The sequence below is a fragment of the Hirundo rustica genome, chromosome 5 (genome assembly GCF_015227805.2).
Source record: "Hirundo rustica isolate bHirRus1 chromosome 5, bHirRus1.pri.v3, whole genome shotgun sequence".
In the NCBI taxonomy this organism is placed as follows: Eukaryota; Metazoa; Chordata; class Aves; order Passeriformes; family Hirundinidae; genus Hirundo; species Hirundo rustica.
This window is the reverse complement of record NC_053454.1, coordinates 24,524,112-24,538,897: the sequence shown is the minus strand read 5'-3', so window position 1 is coordinate 24,538,897 and position 14,786 is coordinate 24,524,112. Positions and strand designations below refer to the sequence as shown.

Here is a 14,786-nt window from a genome sequence, read left to right as displayed (position 1 = left end):
AATCTTAACAGGAAAAATTCTTAACAGGAAAATATTAATAATTGTGAAAACGACAGAAATGACAACCAAAAGGAAAGAAGGAATTGTGATAGTGGCCAAGACTTGTAGGCTTACTGGGCCAGAGTACATCAGTTCGGGAAATATGATTCTGCTGGCAGTTTTTCACACTCTTGTCTATAATTGTAATATATTTTTTTGTGCTGATGACTGTTTGAAAGACAACATAATGATCTTAAATGTTTGTTAGGTAATTTCTGCAATTATTGCAGACTGGCTCATAGTAATAATCTGGAATTTCTTTTCAGGAACTCTTCCTTCCTGATCCTGCAACTCAGGACAAAGGACCAAAGGACTTCACCAGGAGCCTACCAGAAGAATTCTCTCCTTACAAGAAAAGTTCACTAAATTTATTACTTTACTGGGACTACAGATTTTTTTTTATAATTCTCTCCCTAAGGGAGTATGTGTTCTTTTACTACACATTATCCTTTACTTGGTTGTTCACTTTCATAGAGAAATAAGATTTTTTTTCCAATTTAATTTGAAAAGTGGTTATGTATCCTTTATTTCATGTTATCTGATCACATTGTATTAGTGAATTATTTTTCTTTATTTTTCTTTAATCATACTCAAGAGTGTCTTTAAAACAAGTCTCTCATGAAGAAAACTCTCACTTTCACCTCTCTCCTTCTCAGAAATGCTGTTTAATTTAACAATTTTACCAAATACAGTTTCACAAGAGATTAGTGTAGCATTTTTTATATGTAAAATGTTACCTTTAAATCAGGTAAATCAGTTCAAAACCTGGCTGAGCAGTAAGCCAAGTAAATGTGTTAATTCCTTATATCCTAATTTCCATTTCAGAACTGTCTGAGCAGCAGTGAATGCATACTTTTACCTACATGAATGTTTCATTAGAATGACCCGGTTGATCAACAAGATGTGGTCCAGATGATCTTACTTGACCCTCTTTTCTGTTTTCCTCCTCTCTCAGCATGATCCTCTCAGGTTAGTTGAATTTTATCACGTAGACTGGCCAAACAGGCACACCAACTGACTCCAGGGCAGGAAGCACTACAGACTTTTCAGACTACTTCTGAAAAGAAGTTTTTATCTGGGGAACTTATCCTGACTGTGCTCCTCCAGGCTACTTCCAAAAGGGTTGTTGCTGCTGCCTGCAGCTTGCACCAGTGTGCCTACCTAAGGGAATCTCCAACTAACATGAATTCTTCAGCCCAATCTCAAAACACTCCTAACAGATAAAGAAACAAACCATGACAGATTTTCACCTGCATTTTTTTTCTTTGCTTTAAGCATCAAAAATTATTACATGTCTGAAGCTTAAGGATATTTACTTATGTACTTAAAAATTTACTTTTTTCCATTGTATTGCCCTTAGACTTCACACAAATAGCACTGCAGAATGCTGCTACAATACACAATGTAAACATATAAGAAGCTCCACAGAGCACAAACAAGTTCTGTCTTTCCATTCTCATGAAAAATTACCTTTGGAGTTTATATGTGATATTTTCATTAACTCAAAGATTTTGATGGGTGTGGCAGTCTCTCTCTCTCTCGCAGCCCCGGCTCCATTTTTGCCTTGGCTAGCTTGAGAGACAAACCCCATTTGGAAGGGTTTTTCCTCAGGGCCCTAAAGATCCCAGAGCAGCCATGAACCTTTTCCTTTAGAGAGAATAGGTGCCTTTTGATGGCAAAGGAAGGGTCTGCACTTGATCTGGGGGAAATCAGGGCTTTATTCAGTCTTTCTCCTGTGGTCCTGCCCCCACCTGGGCCAGGAGCCCCATCCCTGTCCCCCAGCCAAGAGGAATTCCACATGCTTTTCCTGCCTTATATCCAGGGACGGGGCTAGAGGTGGGGACAAGCCATTACCCAGTCAGGTGGGAGTAGAACAGAGTTGGATTACATTCCAGTGTGGAAGAATGGGAAAAGGAGCAGGGACAAACTTTGGGATGATACATTTTCCAGGGGAACAGGGGAGTACAAAAGAAACCATTATAAAACTTAATATAAAAATGAAATACAATATAAACTCAAATAATACACAACAACAGATGGGCCTAACATATACTTATTCACAGAAGAAACTGGAAGCTGACCAAATAATAGGCAGCATGCAGGAGCTTAGTACAGAAGTGACTTTAACATTTGGTGTATGGATTTTTCAAGCGTTACAGTGGCTGTTGAGCCTAGGAAGAATGTAGCACAGATTCTCCCTTCTTTCACTGATAATCCTGAGAAGAAACTTCTTACTTCCATAAGTAATACATTAATATTTATTTTATGCATGACTTATATGCAAACTGACAAACTCTGGTAAATTCTGTGTGGCAAGTGAGCTCACTCTATCTTGTCAAACTATGTATTCTTAGATCAGACATCCCTGCAAACACAAGTCACGAGAAAGAATATTTAAGATAAAGTAATGCTGCAGCTGTGGGCTTCTGGAGGGGAGAAAAAAAATGCAATTATCCTCTTGCTAATGGCACCACTCTGACCATAGGAACAGTTCAGTTCTGCTCATACGTCTGGTGCTGCAGTGTCACAGTCATGCAGTACTCTGGAATGAGTTGTCTTAGGTGTGGGCAAACTGTTATTCTATAATACACAGAAGATAGAGGACAGGAAATCTGTCCTCTTAGAAATCAACAGTAATATTTCATCTGAATCCTCAAGAGAAACAATATCCTCTGTAGAAATGAACAAGACAATGAAAACTGACTCCTCTCATAAACCAAGGAATTAAACCTACAGAACCATACCGCAAAATTGATAATAAACAATGATGCCCTCCTTTCTTGCCCAGCAGTTTGTATGCTTTTTTCTGGTCTTCAAGGCAATTTCAAACAAAATAAACAAGGAAAGGGACAAATTTTTACATTGTTTCTTACGGTTATTTCTTTTTTCAAAACTGTTAATTGGTTTCAGTAAGTGGTCAAGAAGGGGCACTGCATAAATCTATCCTGAAGTCTTTCCTGAACATTTGTTTGCATGCTCCTTTGATTTCCACAAAATTTTTATGTTCAAAGCACAACACATCTAGTTTTCTAGGAATCTTTTCTCAGTTTAGCCATGTAAAAGCTAAAGGAGTTCTCTCTAAACACAGATTTAGGGTTAGTCTATAGCAAATGAAATGATGAAAGTAGCACCACGGACAGATTCCTTCCACCATGAAAGATATCTAAGACCCGTCAGATGAAGTGCTGCAGATGTGTATGCTACTGCTTTAAAGCAGAGAAGTCTTCACTACTGGTTTAAAGACCCTGATCAAGCTTTGGATGACTGGTCATCTTGATCACAGCACACTACTGAGGAAATGACAGACCACAGCTATCCACCTGCAAACTGTTGGTTTTTACTCCCAGGCCTGAAGTCACTCTTGTTTAAATGAAGAACAAGTTCCTCTCCTGCCTATGTGGCACAATTAATAGTTGAACCCTCACCATTTAAATGATCATAAAAAAACAAAGCTAAAATGTTCCCATATATGAAACACCCAGCTTAACAGTCACACTTAGACCTGGCGCTGGTAGTCAGAGAAACACAGTCAGGTTTAGGCCTTGTTTTTTACTGGCAAATGCAATTTTGCATCTCTCAGCCAATGCATGAGAATAAATCTGGGCTCTAACATATTCTGGCAGCACAGCCTGGATATACATGCATCAGAAATCTGGATGCAGGTGAGCTGTGGCTCTCACTAGAAACAAATAGATAAAAATTTAAAAATCTACTGCTTAAATAGAGTACAAATTGAGGGGCTTCACAGCCAAGAATCCAGACACTAATGTTGCAAATCAGTGTCTGTCATCTGGATCCTAAAGGCAGCTGACTTTTTTTTCTGCTCTGAATCACCCCAATTCCATTGTCAATCTAGAGAGCATGCTTAGCTTCTCTGAAAATCAAGATCCCAGTGAGCTCTGCCACAGTGAAGCCTCACAACATCAAATACAGCATTTGTGTCCCACCAGGACCCATTAGATTTGTGCCACCAGCACAGTTGAATTCTGGTTTCTTTTGTGCCCTCAATTAAATGCCCTCTTCACTCATATTAAAGGCATGCTGATAGAGGGAAGATGGGGGGAAATGCTGTCATATGCATCCTGCTGGATGCTACTCTTGGAAGAACGACCATCATTATAGCACTGCAAGTGTAGACCGGAGAGACAGTCTAAGTGAGGCAGAGGCATTTGGTGGAGGCTGGGAGATTTTCAAGGGGGGAAAAAAAAATAATTTCAAACCGAAGCCAGCCAGCCGAAGCAAGGGGAGGAGCCGGGCAGGGCTTGGCTCTTCCCTGTTCCGAGCCTGGCAGCGCGGCAGCGCTTTGCCAAGTGGCAGCCGGCTCCGGCGGCCGCTCGGCCCCGAGGCCAGCGCTGCTGCGAGCCCCGCGCTCCGCCGGGCGGAGCAGGCAGGGCCGGGGGGCGCTCGGGTCGGGTCCCGCCGGGCCGGGCCAGCCCAGAGCCCTGCTCAGAGCCCAGCCCAGGCCGTCCCACCGCCGGGGCAGCCAGGGGACGCGCGGGTCGGGGTCCTGCCGCCCGCTGCCGCGCCGGAGGGCGGCGAAGCGGAGGCTCCGTCCAGGCGCTTCCGGGCGCGCCGGGCGGCGGGGGAAGGAGGAGAAGAAAGAGGAGGAGGAGAAGGAAGGGAGGTGTGGGTGGAGGGGAGGGGAGGGGAGGGGAGGGGAGGGGAGGGAAGGGAAGGGAAGGAGGGGTGGAGGGAGGCCGGCTTTTTTAGGAGGGAGACCCTCCTTCGCGGCCGCCCGCTCGCAGCCATGGCTTTGAAGGAGGCGGGCGGCAGCATCCTGCCCATCAGCGAAATGGTATCGGGGCCGTCGGGCTCGCCGTTCCCCGAGGTGGTGGAGCTGAACGTGGGGGGCCAGGTGTACGTGACGAGGCACTCCACGCTGCTCAGCGTCCCGGACAGCACGCTGGCCACCATGTTCTCCCCGTGCCGGGGCGGCCCGGCAGCGGCCCGCCAGCTGCCCAGGGACAGCCGGGCGCGCTTCTTCATCGACCGCGACGGCTTCCTCTTCAGGTACGTGCTGGATTACCTGCGGGACAAGCAGCTGGCGCTGCCCGAACACTTCCCCGAGAAGGAACGGCTCCTGCGGGAGGCGGAGTACTTCCAGCTGGGCGACCTGGTGAAGCTGCTGTCGCCCAAGGTCACCAAGCAGAGCTCGCTCAACGACGAGGGCTGCCAGAGCGACCTGGAGGATAGCAACTCGCAGGGCAGCAGCGACCGGCTTCAGCGGGCGGCGCTGGACAAGCGCTCGGGCTTCCTCACCGTGGGCTACCGCGGCTCCTACACCACGGTGCGGGACAACCAGGCGGACGCCAAGTTCCGCCGCGTCGCCCGCATCATGGTGTGCGGTAGGATCGCCCTGGCCAAGGAGGTCTTTGGAGAGACCCTCAACGAGAGCCGTGACCCCGACCGGCCCCCCGAGAAGTACACCTCCCGCTTCTACCTCAAATTCACCTACCTGGAACAAGCCTTCGACCGGCTCTCCGAGGCGGGCTTCCACATGGTGGCTTGCAACTCCACCGGCACCGCCGCCTTCATCAACCAGTACAGGGACGACAAGATCTGGAGCAGCTACACAGAGTACATCTTCTTCAGTAAGTGCTGCCCGCGCCCCGCTGTCGCCCTCCTCGCCCTCGTCCCCGGCGGTGCGTGGCGTGTGCACCTAAAGTACCGCTGCAGCCCCAGAGCCCTTGCCGTCCCAAAGCAACACGTAGCCGGAGAGAAATGGGGGCTGCCCCGTTTCCCCTCACTCCGCTCTGCCACGGCCATAGTTCAAATCTCATTCTGTGCGTTGTGGGGGCGGGACAGGACTGCCGAAAATGACTGCCCCGTCCGGAGCGCGGCGTGGGAGCATTTCCCCACACGCTCTCCGTGGGGCAGCCTGGGCTGATCCCGCCTTTCACTGCCGAGAGGAGAGGCAGCCCCCACGTGTCGGGGTGTCCCGGGGGAAGGGTCACTGGTTACGGGTCTGGGGGCTACGGCCTCGGAGGAGCTGTCCCTGCCCCGCTGGGCGGGCGCGGGGCGCGGGGCGGGCGGGCGCGGCTCCGGCTCCGGCTCCGGCGCGGAGGGTTTGCGGTGCTCCCGCCAGCGAGGCAACGCAGAGATCCCCGAGCTAGGAAGGGTTTTAATATTTTATCGCTGCATTTCCTTCAAGTGAGCGCACTGCGCCTGGCACGGTCTCCGTGAGGGAAGGGGCAGCGAGGGTACAGCCAACTTCCCAAGGAGCAGGAAAGGGTCTGACTCCAAGGTGGACAAAAATTGGAAAAGAGAAAAAATAAACTACTCCACAGCCATTGCACAGCTCCTAAGCAACTTCGCTGGTCGGCTGTGGGTAGCCTTAAATGTTTCGGGTCACTCGCAGATAGGAAAACCGAGCGATGACGAATGAGTTTCAATCTGGCAAAATATGTAGTGCTATGTAGGGCACTGACTGAGCAGCGGGTTCGGGTCATGGAACCACAGCTAGATGGAGAACACCATCCCCTGACAGAGATTTGTCTTTGAAAGGCAGAGGCAGCCTTAAACATTACAGATGTGTTTGAGAGTCGAGCGAGCTGGCTGAAGAGAGAGGCGTTCTGCGTTCACTTCTTTCTTCTCCTGCCTCTGTGTGGTCTCACGCTCACTGAGCAAAGAAGGGATGAATTGGCAGAGCAGCTGCCTGCCTGTGTGGGGAGGTTGGGAGATGCAGCCTCTAACTTCACTAGTAAGGCAGCTGAACAGAAGCAACTAGTTTGCCCTGCAAAATTGGACTTAGGCACGGTATTTAACTAGAGAAGGGACATGTGAATGGTTTTCTGCTGGGAGGAGAAATTAATTAGTTTATGTTGCTTTGAATTGTATAGGTGGTGACTTCCAATTGCTGAGCAGTCTTGAGTACTGAGATCGATCTTTGAAACTGGATTAAAAGAGTTTTTGAAGAGCCATTGCATAACTTATCACTGGTCATATTTCAGTAGGATATGTGAAAACTGAGCTCTAGAGGAGCTTCACATTCTCCTGGGTGGAATTCTGTCATGTATTTTATATGATTATGAAATCTTCTTTTTCGGGAAATTTGACTTAATTATTTTCTAAATAGTAAAATTTCCTTCTTGAAATAGTTGGCTAGAAGTAGATTCGTAGGTGCATGATTTTTTTTGTGCATTTGTGATGCTCGTAATGTTTTGGTTATTTTTTTATGTGTATGTTATGAGGTTGCTGTATAGAACAGTCCTCTAATTCACATCAGTGTTTCAAATTAATCCTCAGTGTAATACCACTGATTTATTTGGAATAATGCCAGGGATGAACTGGGTGTTGTATGTCATGATATTTGTTTTGGTTTTTAGTCTTCAAGCTTCTAATGCTGTGAAAAGTAAAATAGTTAATTACTTAAATGGATGCAGTTAATTGAAAATTTATGGGTTTGCTTATTTTTTTGGGTGGGGGTGTTGTTTTTACTTCTGATTGCAAATGGCTAAGATAAAAATGGGGTGAAAAGATGCTGAGCATATTTTGATTTTGGTTGCTTGTTTTGCATTTAGAAACTTTTTTGTATAACAACTTGTTTTATGATCAGATGCGTTTCTCTGATATATAGCAAGATGGAAACAACACTTAAGAAAATCACCAAAATGGGAAGAGAAATCTGTGAAACAGTGCCTGAAGTAAATGCTTCAGTGTTGTTGGCTTTTTGTTGTTGTTGTTGTTGTTGTTGTTGTTGTTGGTTTTGTGGGTTTTTTGGTTTTTTTTTGGCCTGACAAGATGTCCTATTGGTGAAGACTGTTGATAAAACAGCACTTTATTATAATAATAATTATAATATGCCCTGGATGGATTGTGTGTGTGCTGCTGCCTTGCCTGACAGATGCACAAGAATCCAGCAAAGGGAGAGTGAACCTTGGAAGCCTTGTGCTCAGCACCAAGACTGAGAAGAGGGATCAGGGCTACTGGCTGTAAGCACTCCAACAGCATTAGCCAGGGCCGTGTTCCTTCCTTGCTCATGAGCAGAGCTTAATACACAAGGAGAAGAGCAGTCACTTTTCAATTTATTCCTTGCCAAATGTCCCTATGAACCCCAAAAAAGAAGCAGTTTTAGGTGGAAAGTTGCTGATTTTAAGAGCTCTCATGTAGAACCCTGGACTGTGTCTTACATGCAAAAAAAAAAAAAAAAAAAAAAAAATCAAGACGAAAGACTTTAGGGAGCTTATTCCAGTTTTGAACCATGCGTGAGACTTAATTTGGTACTAGTGAAGAAGAAACCTAGTTTTATATCCCACTGGAAAAAGTTGTACCTGCATTTGCATTTGTTATTCACAGCATGAGCATCTGCAACCAGCAGCAACTGTATTATTTGTTGGTCTGTAAGTCCATAGCAGTCACATAAACTTCTTTTTCATCATTTCTCCTGAGGATTGTGGGCAATTCTATTTCCTAGTAAAGGTAAATAGTAAAGTGATTGGAAGCATACATTAGGATATATTCATTCTGTCCATTTTCTGAGGTCATAAATAGCTGAATCAGTTTCTCCCCAACAGCTACTAAAAAAAGACAAAGGTTTAATCTTTGGTTTGTGAAGCATATTTGAAGTCTGTTTCTAGGATCTTTCAAACTTTGGTAGGTTTTTTGAGTTGAAATGATCATCTATAACTTTTCTAAAAAAAATCAAAATTACTTTATGTTCTTAAACATTCCGGAAGATCAAGTTCACCTGGGATAATGCATATATGTTTAACTCGTTTATGAACTGTTTAATATCTAGGGATAGAGGAGTAGTTGCAGACATTCTGATTGAGGAACCAGAGGCTGGTTGACATGGCTTAGCAGGAAATAACACTTCAGCCGTTGGCAACGTGTCATGACAAATACAAAACCAGGTTTCCTTCTTAGTATGTATAAATCCTATAAAAAAAAAATAAGTTCTTTGCCCCTAGTGGTGTTTTAGCTCTCATGCATGCAATGACAGTCATTTGTCTGTACAGTTAGTACATGGCCAGAATTTAGCCTGTACCTTGCATTGGTGGCTCAATTCTGAAAAATGCTCATAGATCTGTTCCACATGTCCATTACAGATCCTGTCTCTGTCTCTTAATGGAGCAAACTCCTACATGGTAGTGGTAGTGAAAAGGCTCTATTGGAGAGTACCACAAACTTCTTTTCTTTCTTTTGTTTTTGGCTACATGCAATTAACACTGTCACCTTAGTACACATGAGGATGACTTGGGCCAGGTTAGTGTAACATGAAACGTGTATGCAGTTTGGGAAGGATGCTCAAACTCTTCTACTACTTAGTTTCACATTGCCATAGAGGATGACAGTTTAATTAATTAATTAATTACCTGTTTATATGCAATAGGTTATGGCCATCATAAAAGTTTCTTCTAACTGGACAGAGGAGACCTTGCTTCTTCCTGGGCTGGAAGCACTGTAACATGTCTTCTATTAGTTGACATCTTTGTTGAGAAAAGGGTGAAATTTACATGTTTAGTGTTGGGGGGGGGATATTTTTTTTTTTTTTTTTTTTTTTTTTTTTTTTTTTTTTTTTTTTTTTTTTTTTTTTTTTTTGTAGTTCATGGCATCTCTCAGTACTGTTGTTAATGCAAGATTGCCTGTGCATGCTATTACTAGTTTTTTTCTACTGCAGAATCTAATTAGTCCTAATAGATTTTACTCTTAACATCTGCTATGCAATATGACTTAGGGGTGTTGAGAGTACCGTGCTCAGCTGAAAGCTTTGTGTGCTGAACTGACATCTTTATTATAAGAAGAATCCAGTAATATTTCCTGAAAACTTTGACATGCTTTCTGTGCTGACACTCCTGTTTCACATATGACACTTTCTGTTTTCCTTTTCATCTGTTTTTGTTTTGTAACAGGTGACATTAGCATGGATTTATGGTGCTTATTTTCCACTTGAAGTCACAGCACTCTGAGGTTGCATTGGATGCTGTGGAAATTGTCATAAACAAGTGATAATAATTTTGTAATCAGGGAATAAGCAGTTGGAAGCAATGAATTTTTAGGAGGCAATATGGTATTCTGAAAAAAAATAAACCCCAAACTCAAACAAAATTATACCAGCACCCCTGCCAAAAAAAACCAAAAAACAAAAAACCCACCCAACAACAACAACAAAACTGAACCAACAATGATTGTGTCATTGCATGTAAAATACTTTGAGGTGTTAATTGCTCTGTAAGTGCTAAATCCAGTTCAGCATCCCAGTGGGACAGTGAGGAGTTGGTGGGTTGCCAGATAACCCTAAACTGCTCTTTCGAGGGCAGGGTGGTGTGAGAGCCATCCTGCCAGTGGTTACGGTGACCATGTCAAGCTCTTCTCCATCCATCACTGCATCTTTGGTGGAGTTTTTAATGTGTGAAGTGTATCAGTGTGTCCATGCTATTCTTTTTAATCTGGAATAAATGTATATAAGACATTGAGGAGAAAAAGGAGAGCAAGGGAAAAACAAAAACAAAAAAAAACCAAAAAGTGGTATTACATCTCTGTGAAACATGGAGATAAATTTGGACGATTTTCTTTGGACCTGAACCAGAGCCTCAAAGATTTTTGGTGTGGTGGGATGATGTGAAGGATTAAATCAGTATCACAAGCACAGTGAGGAAAACTTCAGATTTCTAACAGTTTCAAGATCTAGAAATGTTGTTTCTGACAGAACTATTGAGCAAAGACCTTTAAAGAGGTTTTGTAGGCAGCCCTTTGACTTTGGAAAACTGACACAGAACTTCAGGATGTTCTGTCTTATGATTTCAGCTCAATTCTCATTGCCGCTTAAAATTAAGTAAATAATAGACTGCTCCTTATCTTGTCATTCTTCCAAAATATATGTTCCTGAATGCAAAGGGGTGAATCAAAGAGTGCAATCATATTTAAGAATATAAGAATATTACTCTTATGCTGCCACTTGGTATAATGCATGATAATCTAGTTTACTGAAACTGGTATTCTGATGTTTGTCATCATTTCAACCAATAGACTTTATCTTAGAATTATTTTAAAATATGAGATTAAAAAGAACTTTGAAAGGATTTGACTTTTTAATAAAAATTGAAAATAGCCTGCATTTCTCCACAGCTGATATAAAGACACTGCTGCAGTGAAAAACTGTGCCAGGAACCTCTTGATGTTTTTTTACACTTCAGTCAAAATATGCATAACTCAATACAATGATTTGTGATCACATTTTATCAATTGTCTCCAATTTCTGGTCTTACTATGGTAAAATCATATTTTTAAGTATTGTGGAGCCTTTTAATATTTACAGCTGAGTGTTGAATATGTTGTGTGGTATTTTAAAAATAGAATTAGAGATTAACTAAGAAAGTCAACTATGCTGGATATTATATACCAGTATCAATGCTAGATAAGGAATAAGCAAAAATTGATGGAAGCATCTGTTATTTCTGATTCAGGAAATGGAAACACACTGGTTTTGATATTATCCCAGACTGATATTTCTTGTGGATTACTTGGGGAAAAAAGTGACAGTGTTAGAAAAGCTGACTTCGCTGGATCAGTAATATTTTGCAGGAGAACCACTTCTTGGTGTCAGATCATTTCATAGATTTTCAAGGATTTATGACAGTAGTTGCAGGGAAATGTTTATTTTTCCACAGTAAGATGAGCAAATCATATTTTATTTTTTCTTTAGTGTCAACACGAAATTCTAGTTATCTACTGTTCAAGCACAGAAGTTATGCATGCAAAAGCTTTCCTTTTAATATTGTTCCAGGCAGATGATTTAAAATTAAAACAGCACTGCTAATAAAATATATTTTTTAGTGTTTTCTTTCTTTGTTTTTTGTATGATATGGCTGGTATTTCACTCTGGCTTGTCTTCTCCTTTGCTGCAAGATTCATTACACTGTGGTGAGAATTTGTGTGGCAAACAAAAATTCACTAAGATTTGCACCTGGAGGGTGTTCACTGATCGCCACATTATCCCCTTTCTTGCTGTAGTTCCACATTTAAACACGGATCTCCAGAAATTATGAACTGCTCAGGCAGTGCTCTCGGAGGTCAAAAGGAAGCTCCTGTGGGTGTGAGGAGGGCAGAGGCACAAGGAACGCCATCTCCTCGGTCCAGCTGAACCCCAGCATGGCCTGGGCCAAGCGGCCAGAAGTAATTCGTCGTGTTCTGGTGTTACCAGTTTAAGGATGAGCTCAGATGGGTCAAGAAGGAACGGGCACAGGGTGGTGTGCATCCATCTCACCCTGCTGCGGTCCTGAGCAGCTTGAGACCGGGGTGGTGGTGCTCAGTGGAGCCTGCAGCCAGCTCAGCATTGCCCTGTGTTGTCTCAGCTTGGCAGGTCCTGGGTGTCACACTGCAGGTGAGGTGAACGGCACAGCCCTGCTCTGCATTTGCTCCCAGATTTTTCTTCAGAGTTTCTATCTCCAGTTTTGGAGGACTTTACTGCTAAAGGAGAGTCGTGTAAGAAGTCTGTTACAGAGTTAAGCTGGCCAGGGTTGTGTTTGCAGGGCTTTTTTACACTGCAGACTGCTTATTTGGTTGCTGGTTATTTGACTATGATTGAAAAAAGTTGGAGGCACTACACCAGCTAAGATCCTTACCTAACAAACTCATGTTATTTTTATATCCAAGGATGATTTTGTTTCACTTCTCCTTACAAGACCTTTATTTCCTAAAGCATGTGGAGTACTAATGCCATTCAAATCATAGCTCTTTCATAAACCGAACCACTGGAAGTGCAGTGGAAAATCCTTTAAAAAAATTACTAGGCAAATTTCATTTTGCTTTAGCAAATCAAATGCTTCATGATGGATTTCCTGGGGAGGTTGTTCACTTCAGCTTGATCAAACTGCATGTTCTTTTTCAGAAGAAGTAATTTATACTCTACTTAAAATTCATATATTAAATAAATGTTAGGAGAAAAAAAGTCCTATCTGTAAAATATCATTCTCTGCAGAGATGAAATACTTTCATTTAAATGTTTTGTATTATTTTTATTTTTTATCTTAAGACAGTAATTAATTGGACATTTAACTTTCCTTTTTTTTTTTTTTTTTCCCTTTGACCTAAATGGAACTAATCATATATATAAGAATCAACAGTGTGTGAAGCTCAGAATCAAGTTCCATTCAGAATTGCAACTTCACTGGGACTGAAGCAACAAATAGCCTTGTGCTAGTCCCCTTCATAAAGGTGAAATTCAAACTACACAAGTGGTTATTTGATTTCATGACTGACAGTTTTTAATACACAAAATCCTGTCAGGAGTTAAACAGTGATGAATTGTAGGTTTTATGGCAACTTTGGAAACTAGTGCCTTTCCATTTTGGATGCATTTTATTAGATTGTAGAGTATAGAGTACTTATAATATCTTTGCATTAGCAGAAAGACATTATTCAGAAAGAAGTCAGTATATTGTATTTTTTTGTATAAGCAAACAGCAATAACCTTCAGATGCATTTGTATCTTTTCTCTTTCATCCTTGCAGGGTTTTACCTTTTAGTAGTATTAACAAATATTCCCAAAGAGAGAAGTGCTACTGCTCAGGGACTCTTGTCACATTTTGTTGTAAACATTCTCCTGCAATTTAAGTTAGTAGTGAAATTGTTCTATATTTTATTGAATGTAGATGTTCACAGGTTCTTTCAAAGATTACAACTATGTCAGTGTATTCCATGGAAGTTATTAAAAGTGTACTATCATTCCAAAAGCTTTGTATCAGTGAATATTTTATATATGTCACAGGGATCTGGGAAACTCTTTATTAAATGATAGGAGCAAAAAAGCCCAGTAGTGCATATATTCATGATTATATAAATAATTTTTCTGCAAAATGGTTACTTTTATAACCTCTTACTAACAGTTTAATTAAATGAGATTCCCCCCCCCTTTTGTTACTCAAATCATCAATAAAACCACCATACTTGCAAAACTATAAGAGTAATGACAAATGTCCATTTTGTGTATATAGAAGTATTCTCTAACACTGGTTCTTAATCCAAGATGTTCATTCTCATTGAAACTCGTGATACAAAAAAATATGAAAATCCACTACAGCAGGGCTGGAAGGCAGATAAACTAAATCAGTAAAATTGAGTGCCAACAATTTAATCAGTGTAATGTGTAGATAATACAGCGGAGAAAGATTAAAACTAAACAACACTCTGCTATTTTTTTTTAGTAAACACATTTTCTTTCCCTTTCTTCTCACAGTCACTCTTTTATAGGCAGTCACTCCTCAGTATTGTTCTTTTCAGACAGCTGTTACTATTTCTGTTGTTAATGCCTACTGTGGCTTTTGAACAGTTCTGAAACAAAGCTGAGGCATGGCTACTCTTGCCTTTCTATCTATTTTTGTCTCTTTGCAGTGTTTGCTAATATGCATATCACTCATTCTGTCCTTCTAAAAATACCATTATACAGCTTTATACAAATGTGATCAATATTGCTGAAGCTACATGGACTTCAGGGGGGAAAAAAGAAAGCACAAAATAATTTAGCTATTTATGTTACAAGATAGAATGGGACTGTTGTTCAAGCAAGGTTGTTTCTGTCCTCTTTTAATTTCAAAATTTTGGCACAAAGTCCCACGTGTGCCTTTCTGCATGACTTACCCATTTGAAATACCCCTTCTTTGGAGAAGTAATTTTCAGAATCTGTATGTGTAGTTAAACCTCACCATACTTAAAGAGTAAAACAAAAATCTTTAAGGAATGGAGCTAAGACCACTGTAATTAGCAACCCTGCTTGGAATTTGTACTTTCCCAGGACCCATAGACTTCAA

At 41.9% G+C, this 14,786-nt stretch overlaps 1 protein-coding gene across 2 annotated transcripts in view; it reads left to right on the top strand.

Annotated features, from left to right (window-relative positions):
• Positions 1–4,742: 4,742 nt before the first annotated feature.
• KCTD8 (potassium channel tetramerization domain containing 8) overlaps positions 4,743–14,786 on the top strand; it is a 92,858-nt gene continuing 82,814 nt past the window's right edge. For both annotated transcript variants that reach the window (XM_040064700.1, XM_058420676.1), the window contains exon 1: positions 4,743–5,630. In XM_040064700.1, coding sequence (XP_039920634.1) covers positions 4,787–5,630 — 844 coding nt within the window. In that variant the 5' untranslated portion in view covers positions 4,743–4,786. The remainder of the gene's footprint in view (positions 5,631–14,786) is intronic.